A 14,658-nucleotide genomic window follows, 5' to 3' on the forward strand; every position below is an offset into this window, starting at 1 on the left:
TGAAATATTTCAGATTATGTCGGACTATCCTTAATCTTTAAATTGCTTTCCTCCTATTCTGTAGCCGCTCCAGTCTGAACATGCGCGTAGACGAACCAGCACCCCTGAACTGCCAGAGCAGCCAGATCACCACAGCAATCATCAGCATTCCCACACCGCCAGTGACGACCCCTGAGGGCGATGCTCACCTGCCCGCGGGCCCCACCCACCAGAACGTTGTGAAGGTGTCCGCACTGTGAAGACTAGGGGTCGCAGACGCGTCACACAGAAAGACAGATAAAGACTCATGGAGACAGACTGAGGGACAGAGGAGGACTGGGAATGATGGAGGAGAAAGCACGGAGAGTCCTAGTCTAGCCGTGGTGGAGCCTGCCCTCTGCTGGTCATGTACTGTAACGACACGGACTCCCTGTACAGATGGAGGATGGCTTTTAGATACAGTATATTCATGTTAGTGGTTGGCATGCATGTGTGCGCGTATGCGAGTGTGTGTGCGGGTGCGGGTGTGGGTGTGTGTGGGTGAAAGAGCAGGAAATATGTGTAGGGAGTCATTTTAGATGAGGAGGCGAGTGAGAGTGTGCCTCCCAAGTGTTGTCGATGAGTTCCCAGAGCAAGTCGTGTCACTGTGCACAAAGCACCTTTTTATGATTTTTGCTTTTTTTTTTTTTTTTTTTTTTTTTTTGCCGGAGATATAAGGGAAAAGGAAGAGAACTCAAAGGGAATCACATAATCAAAACTTTTTTCTCACACTGATTTGACCCTGCCCTTTCGTTTTGTGTCATTTTGGTCCACTAACCTGTCGATGGATGATAAAATCTGCCGCCATTCCTTTTCGGGTCCAATATTATTCCACTCGAGTGAAAATTCTTTAAAAGATGAAATCTGGTAGGTGTGTCTGTGATGGCGTCACCTATAAGTTTCATATTTGTGAATGAGTGTATGTGACTTTTTGCTAGATAGAGGATTTGTGATGTTTTGGATAGGAGGTATGTGCCTGTGTGTGTGTGTGTGTGTGTGCGCGTGAGTGTGTATGTGTTCGTCACAGTTGATTGAAAACTTGTGTTTCAATTCTTCTGGAAGTCTCTATGGCTCAGTATATGGTATATTTGACTAGCTGCCACTCTGAAGGGTTTATTGCACATATTTCTGTCTGAAATTCTCAGCTCCGAGCCTTTTACACAATATGTGCCTGTTTTGCTGGAGTAAAAAGAGATTTATTTGTTTTTATAGTTTCCTGAATTTCCCCCTCCCTGCCTGTTCTGTTCCCTTTTGGCTCTTACAGCCCGACGGACCTCAAATAACTCAATTCTCCAAAAAGAAACAAAACAAAAAAAAAATGTTTTAATTCAAACCACCACAATTAAAAGCACAAGGTTTTTGCTGAGAATTTCAGACACAAATCTGTCCTGAGCCCGGGTTCTTTGTGAATATTGTTAATAGAATATTTTGTAATATTTGACCATCGTTTGGCAGAACCAGTGAAGCTGTCCTCTTGTTCTCTCTCTCTCTCTCTTTCTTTCTCTTTCTCTTCCTCACTCTGTCTTTCTCTCCTCCTCATGCGCCTCTCTGCATTTCTCTCTCTCGCTCTCTCACTCTCTCTCTCTTTCTCACTCTCTCTCTCTCTCTCTCTCTCTCTCGTTGTTGTCCCGTTGTATCCCTACCTCCTGTGTGAACAACAGTATGCTTTCGGTAGTCTTTATAGCTGTCAACGTTTTTTCTTCCCCGACCTCAGCAGGCGTTTTTCAAAGCCGTTGAGTATGTGTGTACTCTATGTGGTTAGGAAACTTGGTGTTTGTACTTTTTGTCCTCCTTGGTGTTTCAAAGGATTTTATTTACTTTATCTTCTGGAGAACTTAAAGCAGGGAAGTCTGTTGTAACGGTGACCACAGAGACATGGAGGACACTGGACGAGCCATCCACAGATCTCTGTCACCAAAAACATGTGCTATTCTGTCTGTTCTCTCGACTCGCAGAGCCACCGTGAAACTTTAGTATTACCCACCATCAAATCCCATCAAAGTTGACCTTTGTAACTATGGACGGCGACCTTTTAGCTCTGCTAACCTCCTAGCTGATGCCTCTCTCTGTTGGCCTTTTTCATCTTGAATGTCATTCTGAGTCCAACAGCTGCAGAGACAGTTAGGTCTGTCTTTGTTTAGGTGGATGAGACCACTGCTGGGCTTTCACTGAAGAACAGCTTCAGTCACAGCAGACTAAGCACCCACTTCTGCTCCACAGAGATGAAATACAATGTTGATCAAGAGCACACAGACGGGGCTACAGATCCACCGTTAAATCAGCATACTGTCCATCAGCCAAGAGCATATTTCAAAAGCAATACTGGAATTGGTCTAACATTATGTCTGCCCATATGTAGCTGATGTTCTTTCTTTTCCTGTAGGAGTATATTGTATTTAAAACAACTGTCAAACTTGCGGCAAAATGTATCATGGACTTTTAAAAAAAAAAAAAAAAAAGAGTATTTAATTACCTTAAGATGGAGATATCTGAAAAGCTTAACCAGTTTTACACGTGCATTTGTACTTAAGACTTAAAATTACGCATATCATCATCATCATATCAGCCCGTATGGGTGGAAATATATAGCATATTGGTACCATATCAGTGCATCACGACACTGAGACTCCTCTGTTGTGCTTTCGTTCAGTCTGATCCTGAGGTTCGTGTCAACCCGAAGTTGATAGCCAAAAAGATTCTGAGTTGGAACAGGGTGTGTTTTACCTCTGATATTCCTAATAGAGAGCTAATACTGCTGGTAATTTAGTTCTGTACACAGTGACAACAGCGGCCTAGATCCAGTATTAGTGTTTAGTCAAACTGTGTGCAAATTTACCTGGAGTTAAAAAAAAAAAAAAAAAAAGAAGACAAGCACAGACAGGCAGAGCTTTTTCAGTGTAATTTTAAAACCGGGGTTAAAGACATTGACTTCATATTCACAGCATCAAGTCTGACATTTAGAATCTATGGAAAGCTACAACAAGGATCTGACATAGGTAACGGCAGAAGTGAGGTTCCCTGTATTTTTTTGTTGCAAGAACAGTGATTAAACGTGATTTATTTCCTGCTTTCCTGTGTCAAGACAGGTTGTTTTGTTTCAGCTGCACTTTCAAAATGACACAGTTTCAATTATTATGTAAGCATATTTCCGCTGTCGAAGGATTGCATTTTTATTTACAAACAACAAAAACAGGGGTCTGTGATTGTGTTTGTCTCTCTCTCTCTCTCTCTCTGTTATGTACTCTCTTTTGATTGTCTTTTTCTGGGCTCAGTCAGTTTTCTTCTCACTCTTTGCTTTGCCCTCCTATGCCACCTGTCGTTGTTGAGACTACTGCTGTGCGTATCTTGTCAGGTGTTGGATATTATGTATGACCTTGTCTTGTGTCCCGACTGTGAAACGCCTGATAAAACATCTATATCTGCCACAAATACAAAGTCTGTGGGCTCTCTTCTTGCCTCTGAATCACTCTGTGAGTGTGTGTAAAAACACAAGGCGGTGGCTTGTGTACATCTAGCTTCAGTTGTATTTTTAAATCCCAAAGGTGCAGTCCTTGTGACCCAGATGTTCTTATCAAAGACTTGAAGCTTCAGTCTCTCGGTTTCAGCGGACATCCTGGGATGGAGGAGAGGACCTTGCTTAGTTCAGATCGAAATTGTCTGGTGACTAAAGTGTAGATGAGAGGATCCACCGCAGCCTGCATGCAGGTCAGCACCATGGCTGACGTCTCCAGCTCCCTCAGCAACTGTGGGAAACACAGCAGAGAGGTTAGGATGGTGCAAGGACACAAAACCTGTACAATATTTTTTTTCCCCCTGCACAGCAGCTACAGTATGAGGTGGGGCTGTGATTGATTAATTCATTAATTTGTTGGTTAATTTTTGGTGAATTGTGTAGTCTAAAATGTCTGGGAAAAAAATATATGTCCCAGTTTCCAGAGACCAAGGTGACATCTTCAGATTGCTTGTTTTTGTTTTAAACCAAGAGATTCAATTTGTAATGACAGACATGGAGCAGCAAAGCAACAAATCTTTTTAATTTCTTCCATTACCAAATGGATCCTCGAAATTATGGTTGATTTATCAACAGCTACTACTATGTGAGTGACAAGGGTAATAGATATAGCTGTGCAATGCAACAGCCCAGAAAAAATAATACTTTTTTACTAAATTTTAAGTTTTTGTTGACTACTACTTTGTATTTAATTTATCTCATTTCTGTTGTTAGATGTTGTGGTTTTGTTGTTTATTTTTAAAGATGCTTAATGTTTTGCACGCCACTTTAGGACAAATATCAGAAACGTATTACTGTGTACATTGCAGGACTGTATTACCATGCACAGGGGTTCTATTATTTAGATATTGCAGCATTGTCTGAACAACAAAAAAACAAACAAAAAAAACTGCCACACTCACTCTGTCCGTGTCCTGCCAAGAGTTGACATTCATTAGCAAAAGAACCACCATGGGCACCCAGAAAAGCGTGAACGCAATGATTATGTACCCAAAACGCTGCGCCACTTTCCCCTCCATCTGTTTCTTCCCCCGCTCCCTGGCCCCGGGTGTCAGAAGACACACTGCCCCGACGATCTCCGGGGGTCTCCCCGGGGGGAGTCCTCCTCCTGTGGACGCGCCCGCACGGGAAGTACCGGCCTCGGCCACCAGAAGCACCGCCCGGCGGGGAGGCGGCGGGCTGCTGGAGCCCATATGGGCTGGAGACTTGAAGGAGCCCCGTGGATCTGTCCGTGGCGCCGGGTGAGCAGGGACACTCAGCCAGGCCCAGACGTGCTCCGACACCGTCGGCCTCAGCTGGACTCCCCGGTTGAACAGTTTCTTCCGGTGCTGCCTCACAACTCTGAATATCCGCATGTAGTGGATAACGATCAAAGCCAGAGACAGTCCCCACACCGGCACCAGCACGTAGGGTCCAAATGGATCCGAATACCGGAGACGCCCCTCGCCGTGGCCCCCGATGTGCGGACGGCAGAGCATGTAGAAAAGCGCTTTCTTGGAGAGAGTCAGGGAGATTACAGCCAAGATGAGGCCGCACAGCCAGATGGACAGGATCCAGAGGCGCACCCTCGCTTTCCTCCTCTCGGTTTGGAAAGGAAAGGCGATGGCTTGGAAGCGCTCCACGCTGATGCTGACCAGCGTGAGCAGCTGGACACAGCTGCACAGGGCATAGGTGAACTGCTGCAGGGTGCACACAGACACCGACACCCGGCTGTGCCTCCCGTAGTGCAGGACAGAGAAGAGCAGCAGCGGTGTGTCCACGGAGCACTTCAGGAGGTCACTGGCGGCCAAGCTGACCAGCAGCGCATTGTTGCAGGTCTGCAGGCTCTTGGTTCTGGAAACAGCCCAACAGATCCACAGGTTTCCGGGCAGCCCCAAGATTAACGTCAAGGTTAAGACCGTGCAGTTGAACAGGAGAAACATGGTGTCCATGTGCGTCTCATTGTGCGCGGCCGTTTGGTTCCAGGAAGTGTGAATATCCATAATTTCACCTGCGTCTTGTGCCTCCTTTCATGACGCCTTTAAAAGTGAAATCTGTGTGTCATACATTCCGGACAAACAACCTCATGGTGACAGTCCGCATCAGCGCGCTGCGGCTCAGAGAGAGCATAAAAGAACATTCACCTCTGCTGCTGCTGCATAATGATGATTTAAATTGGTGACATAAATCCTACAGATGGTTAAAAAAAAAAAAAAAACACAGTTGAAGTGGGCCTCTGGTTTAAATTAATTTATTCAAGGGTGTTTGTCTTTCGTGTTGCCCAGCACTGATTGGGTGAATGGTAGGTAGCCGTTGATTGGCCTGTAATCAGGAGCGTGTGGAGTTGTCTGACCTTGCTGGAGAGAGCACATACAGCCCCCCCCCCCCTCTCTTTCCCCCTCCTCCCTCTTCACCTCTATAAACATCAGGTTAGATTAATCGCCGGTGATGTGTTTGCTCTAAAGGATTTGAATGTAAAGATCTTGACTGTGACGGTGCAGAGCCATAACAGAAAAGGGCAGAAATTCATGCTCCATAATAGTCATTTAATAGAAAAAGAATTCATGTACAGTACATGGTATGAATTTGTTGAAAGGTATACAATCAAAAAAAAAACCAAACAAAAAAGAAACAAAACTTTAGTGCTGTGTGTTTGACCAAAGTGCAAACATTTTTACCCAAGTCCTGCTGCTTCAGTTGACTGTTGCGGGACACGTCAGACTTGTCATTGGGCTCTGTCTTAGTAATCACATTTTCTCACAAGAAAACACTGATTAGAAATCCTGAAGAAGAGACGCAGACAACTCAGTATTTCAGGAGTTCTTCCACGTAGACAGCATTCATACGATAAGCTGCCATCCAGTTGTGAGCTACACTGTAGTAGCTTTGGTAGCCCTGCTCTTGAAAGGGAGACATGGAGGCGTAATAATCATTCCAGGCTCTGTAGCAGGCTCTCCAGTAAATTTCAGCACTGCACTCCTCCTCCTCCTCCTCCTCCTCCTCCTCCTCCTCCTCCTCCTCCTCCTCCTCCTCCTCCTCCTCCTCCTCCTCCTCCTCCTCGTCTTCATCTTGTTCTCCTTCGTCCCTGTCCCTCTTTTGCGCTCGATCCATCTTTTCTGAGAGCTTTTTGCTCCGTTTCCTAATCTCTTCTTTCATCTTTCTTGATTCATTTCTGCCAGTCTGCGCCGGAGCGGCCCGATTGTTTTCCCTGTTTGAATCTGCGCCACGCATCGGATCATAGCTCTCGGGCTGAAACAAAGCTCTCCCATTTGATGCACCAGTTGTCTGGTGATGTGTTTTGGGTGCAGTGCTATAAGCTTTGGGATTTGACTTTGGTTTGGGTACAGTTGGTGTGTTTCTAGCATCAGTCTGAGATTGCATCACTGCTCTGCTCTCGCCTCCTCTGGTGTGATTTGAATTTGTCTCATTATCCTGCTGCTTCTCCTCCGTGTCTGACTGGGAGCTTGAAGACCCAGAGACTGACTTCGGAGGTGAAAAGTTCGTTCTCCAGTGTTCTCTCTTTCGTGTTAAATTTTGTGCTCCGTCATCATAAAGCATCACAGACTCTCTATGCCCATTCTGATTGCTGCTGCTGCTGCTGTCGTCCTCTCGACCTCCAAACTCTCTGATGACCTCCACTGTTCTCCCCAGCCCCGTGGTAATGAAGCTCTGGAAGTCCCACTCAGCCTCCTCAAAGGTCATAAACCTTGACCTGCAACTCTTGAACGAGCTGAGAGGAGGGATCTTCGGTAGAGCGTCTTGCAGCTGCTTTCGAGCCTGCGCCGCCTGAGTAGGACTGGGAGGAGATGCTTTTCTAGCGTTTCCTTCACCAGGTGCTCCACGCCTGGGCGCTGGATGGGTCCTCTCTGGCTTTGCTACAGCTTGGTCGGTGATGGAGGCAGCAGCAGCAGCAGCAGGCAGGTCAGCCTTGTCACGCCTCTTCTTCTCTGTCCTGGAAACAAGCTTTGATAAGGAGCCTGGAGTGGAAGCCTCGGTGCAGACATCCCAGTCACATGGCTCGTCCATCAACCCAGGCTCTATGGTGGCTGAAAGGACAGAAGACACGTGAGACTGGAACTACTTTCCCACACTGACGTTAAATTAAAGGCTTTGTTTATAAGAGAAGGAATCTATGAATAGAGGAGAACTCCTCAAACACATGTGGACAGGACTTACAGGGCAATGCGGACAAACTCAGGCCGCACTTTTGAGCAATGGCCATCATCTTGTTCTCCTCCTCACCATGGCAACAGTAGGTCACAGCCAGCCCCTGAGTGCCTACAAACAAAATGTAATCCTGATGAGAACCTATTCACATAACAGGCAGGGGTAAAGGAGGGTGTGTGAGCTGTGTATCCAGGGATGGCAGACGCACATAAACATACATTGTGTCCAAGCTAAGATTGAATTACCCTCTGTTTTCAAGACAATACAAGTTAGGTCAAAATAATTATAATTAAATGCACACGATTAGGAACCTATTGCCCTTGTGAGAGGGGTCAAACCTGTTCATCCCTCAGAGAGTAAAAGTTAATCTTCAAAATGGTGTTCAACACTGAGAGAGAGAGGAATTTAATGAAGCAAATGAAGTCTAATTCAGAGCGAGATAACAGGCGAAAGAGACTGTTTCATACACATATTACACCACCAGGAGGGGGACGCTTTTCTGCAGGAACTGCGACACTGAACCGGCTCTGTCTGTTATTATATGGTTTTTGAAAAGATATGCCATCTTTAAAGCATACCTACTCAGGAGGGATGAGCGAATGCAGCAAAACAAAGCAAGTAATAATCACCCTAAAGCTATTTCAGTTTGGGTTTTGAGTCAGTGATAGTGGGCGAAAGTGTCCAACTGAAAACAACATGCTGTCTCTTCCAGGATGCGATCCAAACAGAAGAGAGGTTCTGCAATAATGAGGCAACCTCTCTACAGACACTTTCTCCTCCTCCTGCTGCTGCTGCTGCACACTGTCATCAGCCACCTGGGCTGCCTGACTGGGGGATGTGAAAAGGTGAAACTGCTGAATATCACACAACACTGCTTGCGGTCGCCTCTAATTTCTGGCTCCTGCCATAACCAAACCGTATTGGGGACTAACCGAAGCGTCCCGCCCGTCCGATTCTGTGCATGTAGGTTTCCCAGTCCTGCGGTACGTCCAGGTTTATCACCAAGTTGACTTTCTCTGCATCTATACCTCTGGAGGTCTGACAGGAAGAACAGGACACAGAGAGAAGACCACCAGGATTAAAGCACAGGAGCTGATCAACCCAAGCCCATCACAACACTTGTAAGAGATATATGAAGACGTATGGAAAGCACAGAGATCAAAGATGTGTGCGTCTCACCAAGTCAGTAGAGATGAGCACCCTGCACTGGTACTGCTTCAGCTTCGACATCGCCTCCAGCCTCTGGTCCTGACTCAGACCACCTGCACAGGCCATCACACACATCACGTTAAATCTGATCAACTGAAATCGACTCTGCTGTCAAGCCCACAATACAAATCCTGTGTTTGTTATCCTGTACACAAAAAAGGAAAAACTAGACAAGTTGTCGAGCTGAACCAATCAATTAGTCAATCAACAGTAAAATATCAGAGAATCAAAATCATGTATTTTGATAATCAAATGCCAAACGTTCTCTGTTTCCAGCTTCTAAACTGTGAGAATTTGCTGATTTTCTTTGTCTTATGTGATAATTAAGTGAATCATCTTTAGGGTGTGCAGTGTCAGTTGGACAAAAAAAGCAATCTGATGAAATCACACTGGGCTCAAGGAAATTGTGATGGACATTTTTTTTTCCAGCACAAAATCAAGAAAATGAGATAATATAAAGATAAATAAGATAAAATTGATAATGACAATTATAGTTATTATAGCAGCCTTAATTCACAGAAACCAATTGCGCACTCAAGCTCTACACATTTTTAAGTCTGACATGTAAAAAACAATGATAAACACCTATGACACATTACAGGAGCCCAAAGCAATGCCTCACTAACAGTACAAAAAAAAAAAAACCCAAACTATTAAAATTTAAATCCATTTATTTTCTGTTGGGTGATGAACATGTTATTACTACACTGCACACAAATACCACTGGTTTTCAGAGCCCGCCTCACCTGAGATACAAACAGCAGGTAAGCCTTTGGAGGACAGGATGTCTGCCAGGTGCTGAGCCCTGTGGGAGCAAATCCTACATCAGTTTCTCCCCGACACATCATCAGTTTTCACATATATACACTCAACAGCACCCATGAAGACGAGGGTATGCAGCGAGATAATGTGTTACCTTGTGTGTAGGTTGGAGAACACCAGGGCCTGGTTGAATGGGATTTTACTGAACAGCTCTAGTAAGTGCTGCACCTTCTCCTCGAAAACCTTGTGAGCTAACGGATGGGACTGCACCAGCTTGTAATACTGCTTCAGACCTGGCAGGGGCCACACAAGGACAACATACATGGGTGAACATTAATTCATGTATAACTGATTAATTAAGTATGCCTATGACTGGGTATACACAGCCATCTGTGAATATCAAGGCTCATTTTCTTAATCTCAGATGAAGTCATTTTCCACAATTCATTATGTACATAATGAAGAAAAATAAAAACTAAAAAGTAAACACAAGGTCTTTACTTTATTCTGTCAAAGAGAAATAAGCCCTGAAAACATGTCACATTGCAAACTTCCATATCCCAGCAATGCGTCTTATTTTGAGGAGTCTCTGGCCCTGTTAACACCAGGCATCGACATGTGACTCAGGTGAACCCATCACAAGTGGACAGCTCTAAGTTCATCAGTCACCAGTCACCACTTGTGATCAGATCTCCCTTCCCCACTCTATATGCAAATAAACATGTATGTGTTGTTGTTTTTTTCCAGTCCTGCTATCAAAGAAAAGCCGGTTGTCGGCATGTTTGACCCAGAGAGTCAGAGAGTCTGAGCAGGGGCCCTGTTAGACAGAGGAGTGGTTCACTGTTGGCCCTTTACAGTTTAAATATGTTAACTATAGAGAGCTGATAGGTCAGGTACTATACACTGACACTTTCACCGTTTAAATTCCATTTTTTGCTCAGCTTTTTGTGGCAGTGATAGCACCACATCTGACCGTGAAAGAGGGTCTTACCTTTGAGGCCCATGTCACTGGGATTGAGTCTAACAAAGGTGGGCTCTCTCATGTAGCGGGTGAGGTGCTGCGCCAGGGATTCTGGGTAGGTGGCAGAGAGCGCAAGCATCTGTTTGTTCACAGGCAGAGAGGAGAAGATCCAGCTGAAGAGGAGCGACGGGCAGGGGAGATTGGAGAGATTCAGCATTTGTGGGTTTGTAAATGTGCATCAGTGCATTATACGGTATTTCATTTATCCAAATTTGTTACGAAAGGCTTCAGTCTATCAAACGTCATGATTATTATTATTAAACATGAGTGTGATTATAAACGGTCCTGTCCATCTCACTTTATCTGCTCCTGGAAGCTGCCCTCCTCCAGCAGCTTGTCTGCCTCATCCAGAACAAACAGTCTGATGCTGGCCGTGGACAACATGCCCAGCTCGATAAGCTGCTTGACACGACCTGTGTACACAACCAGGAACACAGTTACAGGACACAAGGTATGACGGTTACATAACCAGATTAGGCCTCATTATTAATATTCCACTGGCCTCTTACCAGGTGAGCCCACAGCTACATGGCACTTCTTCAGGTGGGGTTTGTCCTGACTCACAGGCCTGCCCCCAATGAAAACATGGCACTCCAGGCCCTCCATGGCACAGCCTATGGCCATCACTACCGAGTGGATCTGCACGGCTATCTCGCGTGTAGGAGCCAACACGAGAACCTGCAGGATGTTTGTGAAGAAAGTTAGATGTCAACAACCACTTCCGTTTAATTGGGATTAGATTGTAGATAGACAGACCCTGCAGCTAATAAGATTACAGTCCACTAAAATGCAGCCAGATCGTCAGCAAAGCCAGACGGTTATCAATAACTGTCATTTACACTTTTGACACTGAGCAGCTTAAACTCATCTGATTAAAACCCCCAATACCAAAGTGATTCTACTCATGACCATCTGTTGTTGGTTAAAAAAAATGGGGGATAAGAGATAACTACAAAATGAAACTTTTGTTTTCCCCTCCGAGGACTTCTTTCTTTATCAGTTTAAAGATACCTTAAGGCTGGTAATTACTTCCAGCAAAGGCGCATTCATCAGTGAGATTAAAAGAATGGGAAAAATACATTTCTCTTTTTTTGATCATCTAAAAACATTTCGAGTATTTGTACAAAAAAAAAAAAAAACAACCTTTTTCCAGTTTTTTATATATACATATACATCTATTTGCACATAACAGAACAGCAGAACAGCAATTGTGGGCCTTAACTCAAACTCAAACCTCCACTCATCCATCCCCACCTCCTGAAGGAATTTACACATTCATATATACAATGAAACATATACAAGGGGAAAAAATACATTATCCACTATCCGTCTTGATATCCACTGTGGAGTAAATCCACTCACCTGGGTCGCCGGATTCTCCAGGACCAGGGAGTCCAGGGCGATAGTGCAGAACACACATGTCTTTCCTGTGCCAGACTTGGCCTGTACAATCAAATCTGAAACAGCAGATGGACAAAGGAGGACTGAACAATTAGTGGGAAAAGTCCTGATCCCAATTTTGATTTCCACAGTTAATTAAACTTGATTAGGTACTATACTGATGCTTCGTGACTAGAGTGCCTAATCTGCTGCATCAGATCAAGAGCCTCCTATCCACTGTTAACTGTCTGACCAGTGACGTGTTCACTTCAGGTGCACTAACTGCTCTCTGCCTCACAGCGGCAGGCAGGAGCCTCTGCACGACACAGACAACCTGCAAGAAGAATTAAATATAAACATATGATAAAAATATATTTTTATCCGGTTGTGAAGATGTGGGGCATTTTTCCTGACTTGTACATTTGAAGTTTTTGCTGATATGTATAGTATAAAGCTTTATATTTATTTTTACACAATTAAAGGGGTCAGTTCACCTAAATCATAAAAAAACAATTTCTGATGGCATCTAGTCTTTTTTTTTTCTTTTCTATTCCTACAATTCCATTGTCAAACAGTTTTACTCAAACTACTTTCTACTGAGAAGTAGCTACTATGAAAAACACTGACAACGTGGTCTGTGGATTATCCAAAATATGGGGGACACTGTTTTTAGAAAGTTATGTTGCTCGTAAAATGTGTTTGGATGTAATCATTTAATGCTGTGAGCACCAGAAACTACATCCACTGTGTTGGGGTGGTGGTAGAAATCTGGCAGATGGATCTTTCATAAACTGGATTAAACCAAAACTAGGTACCACGGGGGGAGGGCTTGTCAACATGACCCTTTAACATTAGATGGATAACATGCAAATCATTAAGACAAAAGACTGACAACTCTAGCTTTGCACAAGCCAGTCCACCTTAAGTGCAGTTATGTTAAACTTATTCTTTAAAAAAAATCTTAGCTATGTGATTCCTGGGATGGAAACACAGGAGCCACACACCGGGGCCAGCAGGTATCAATGACACGTCTTTAATCGTGCAAGTCTCTGTCTGAATTACAGATGAGTGCAACATGACATCTGCACACACACACACACACACACACACACACACACACACACACACACCGTGTTGTGAACCCACCGAGTCCGCAGCGGCCCAGCGGGATGGCCTTGAGCTGGATCGGGGAGGGTTTGTGAAAGCCTGCGGCGGACAGTCCTTCCAGCACGGCCTGAGACAGCAGCAGGGAGCCGAAGTCGATCCCCTCCGACAAAAGGACGTCGTCGGTTCGCTTTCGAGTTTCTATGTCGTGGGCTGCTCTCCTCACGGAGGAAGCCATGTTGACTGAGCTGTTCACCGCCGGTGCTCACACTCAGCCGGTTAAAAGCTGCAGCGGACCTGCGCCTTTACCGCCCCCCTGTGACCGGGAGGGGGACTGACCCGCGTCTATTTTCCGAGCTGTGGAGACAGTTAAATGGAAAGATTGAAATTGGTCCCCAGGAGCCAAAGAAGACCCCCCCCCCCCCCCCGGAAGAATCTCCTTGTGGTCATTTTGGCTCTTTGTAATCTATTTGTAGTCTTTTCCATCACTTTGTGCTCATTTTTGTTTTCAGGGGTCCCCACTGACCCTTAGGCCCCAGAGGCTGGACCCCATAGGCCTGTTCTATAATCCGTCCATGTTTTTGTTTTTTTTAAGTTTATTTATATCAGGGACAATGAACAAAATACATTAATCACAAAAAAAAGAGATATGCATGAACTAGATTCAGCTACTAGCTCATTTCCATCTGCGGTCCCTGGGCAGGTGAGGGCAAAGGTAAATCACAGAGCAAAACCCAACATCACAACTACAAATAGGCCAACATCCTATTCATAACCACACAGACATACATAGACACACACACACACACACACAATCACACAATAATGCACTTCATATGTAAAAGCACAGGCCAAAATATTCATATCAAAATAGGACATACATGTATCCACGGTTATAAAAAACAGGTAATCAGAATGATGATCTAATTCATGCTGACAGAGTACTTAAAATCCATGTTTTAGCTTCACAAGAGAAAATGTGAAAGTCCGTGCAGGTTATCAGATTGACGGGCTGCTTATTCCATCCTGTAATAGCTTTGGAGGAAAAGGTGGATCGTGCAATGATGTGACAAAGATTTGAAAAGCGTCATTTTTCTGATTGATTTCATCAGTTTGTCATTCAGGAGTGTCATTTGGGTTAAAGTTGACGGTGTCACTGTGTTAGTTCTGCTAATGAATCCCTGACTCATTACTCAAAGGCAGCTGCAAACTGAGCAATCATGGAAAGTGCAGCGTTACGGGATAGAGGTAGGATTAGGCAGAATTATTGTCCTCACAATCCGGATCTTCGGATTTGGTTTTCAAGAATTAAATGTCATGATCTAGAGCCGCTCTCCTCTTACTGGGCTTATTAAGAGAGCTCCATCTTCATCTCTTCTTTTGAGCTGCACCAGAAGAGCCAGCATGGAGCATCTCTAGAGAGGCACCTGCCTATTATCACTTTTGTTGTGTTATATTTTTTGAAGCTGTTGTTTTGACCTGTGGACATTTTGAACTTGAGTTGGAT

The 14,658-nt window shown here is 44.6% G+C and overlaps 3 protein-coding genes across 8 annotated transcripts in view; 1 reads left to right on the top strand and 2 right to left on the bottom strand.

Annotated features, from left to right (window-relative positions):
* kcnd3 (potassium voltage-gated channel, Shal-related subfamily, member 3) overlaps positions 1-2,889 on the top strand; it is a 96,860-nt gene extending 93,971 nt beyond the window's left edge. For 5 of the 6 annotated variants that reach the window (XM_071476403.1, XM_071476402.1, XM_071476406.1 and 2 more), the window contains one exon: positions 65-2,889. In XM_071476403.1, coding sequence (XP_071332504.1) covers positions 65-239 — 175 coding nt within the window. In that variant the 3' untranslated portion in view covers positions 240-2,889. The remainder of the gene's footprint in view (positions 1-64) is intronic. The other variant, XM_071476407.1, reaches the window with a different exon arrangement.
* Positions 2,890-3,446: 557 nt separating this feature from the next.
* Positions 3,447-5,718, bottom strand: LOC139620654 (D(2) dopamine receptor-like). The gene is made up of 2 exons (XM_071476408.1): positions 4,432-5,718; positions 3,447-3,761 (listed from the first exon to the last, which is right to left on the bottom strand). The coding sequence occupies exons 1-2, from the start codon at positions 5,509-5,511 to the stop codon at positions 3,606-3,608; spliced, it is 1,236 nt and encodes a 411-aa protein (XP_071332509.1). The 5' UTR covers positions 5,512-5,718; the 3' UTR covers positions 3,447-3,605.
* A 315-nt stretch (positions 5,719-6,033) lies between these two features.
* ddx20 (DEAD (Asp-Glu-Ala-Asp) box polypeptide 20) lies at positions 6,034-13,441 on the bottom strand. The gene is made up of 11 exons (XM_071476401.1): positions 13,194-13,441; positions 12,030-12,124; positions 11,177-11,345; positions 10,966-11,080; positions 10,638-10,780; positions 9,801-9,939; positions 9,631-9,689; positions 8,855-8,937; positions 8,608-8,713; positions 7,685-7,786; positions 6,034-7,554 (listed from the first exon to the last, which is right to left on the bottom strand). Exons 1-11 carry the CDS (start codon positions 13,387-13,389, stop codon positions 6,314-6,316), a joined length of 2,448 nt encoding a protein of 815 aa, XP_071332502.1. The 5' UTR covers positions 13,390-13,441; the 3' UTR covers positions 6,034-6,313.
* Positions 13,442-14,658: the final 1,217 nt, after the last annotated feature.

Source organism: Trachinotus anak, unplaced genomic scaffold, assembly GCF_046630095.1.
Source record: "Trachinotus anak isolate AG129_WGS33_773 ecotype Australia unplaced genomic scaffold, CSIRO_AGI_Tana_v1 ptg000004l, whole genome shotgun sequence".
In the NCBI taxonomy this organism is placed as follows: domain Eukaryota; kingdom Metazoa; phylum Chordata; class Actinopteri; order Carangiformes; family Carangidae; genus Trachinotus; species Trachinotus anak.

Bases quoted from the DNA above. Each gene is read 5' to 3' on its own strand.
- LOC139620654 (XM_071476408.1), bottom strand. From the start codon at position 5,511: ATGGATATTCACACTTCCTGGAACCAAACGGCCGCGCACAATGAGACG. The intron at 3,762-4,431 runs GTGAGTGTGGCA...TGTTTCCCACAG, and splicing joins CTTGGCAGGACACGGACAGA to TTGCTGAGGGAGCTGGAGAC.
- ddx20 (XM_071476401.1), bottom strand. From the start codon at position 13,389: ATGGCTTCCTCCGTGAGGAGAGCAGCCCACGACATAGAAACTCGAAAG. The intron at 12,125-13,193 runs GTGGGTTCACAA...CTGCTGTTTCAG, and splicing joins GCTGGGCCGCTGCGGACTCG to ATTTGATTGTACAGGCCAAG. The intron at 9,690-9,800 runs GTAACACATTAT...TTGCTCCCACAG, and splicing joins TTCTCCAACCTACACACAAG to GGCTCAGCACCTGGCAGACA.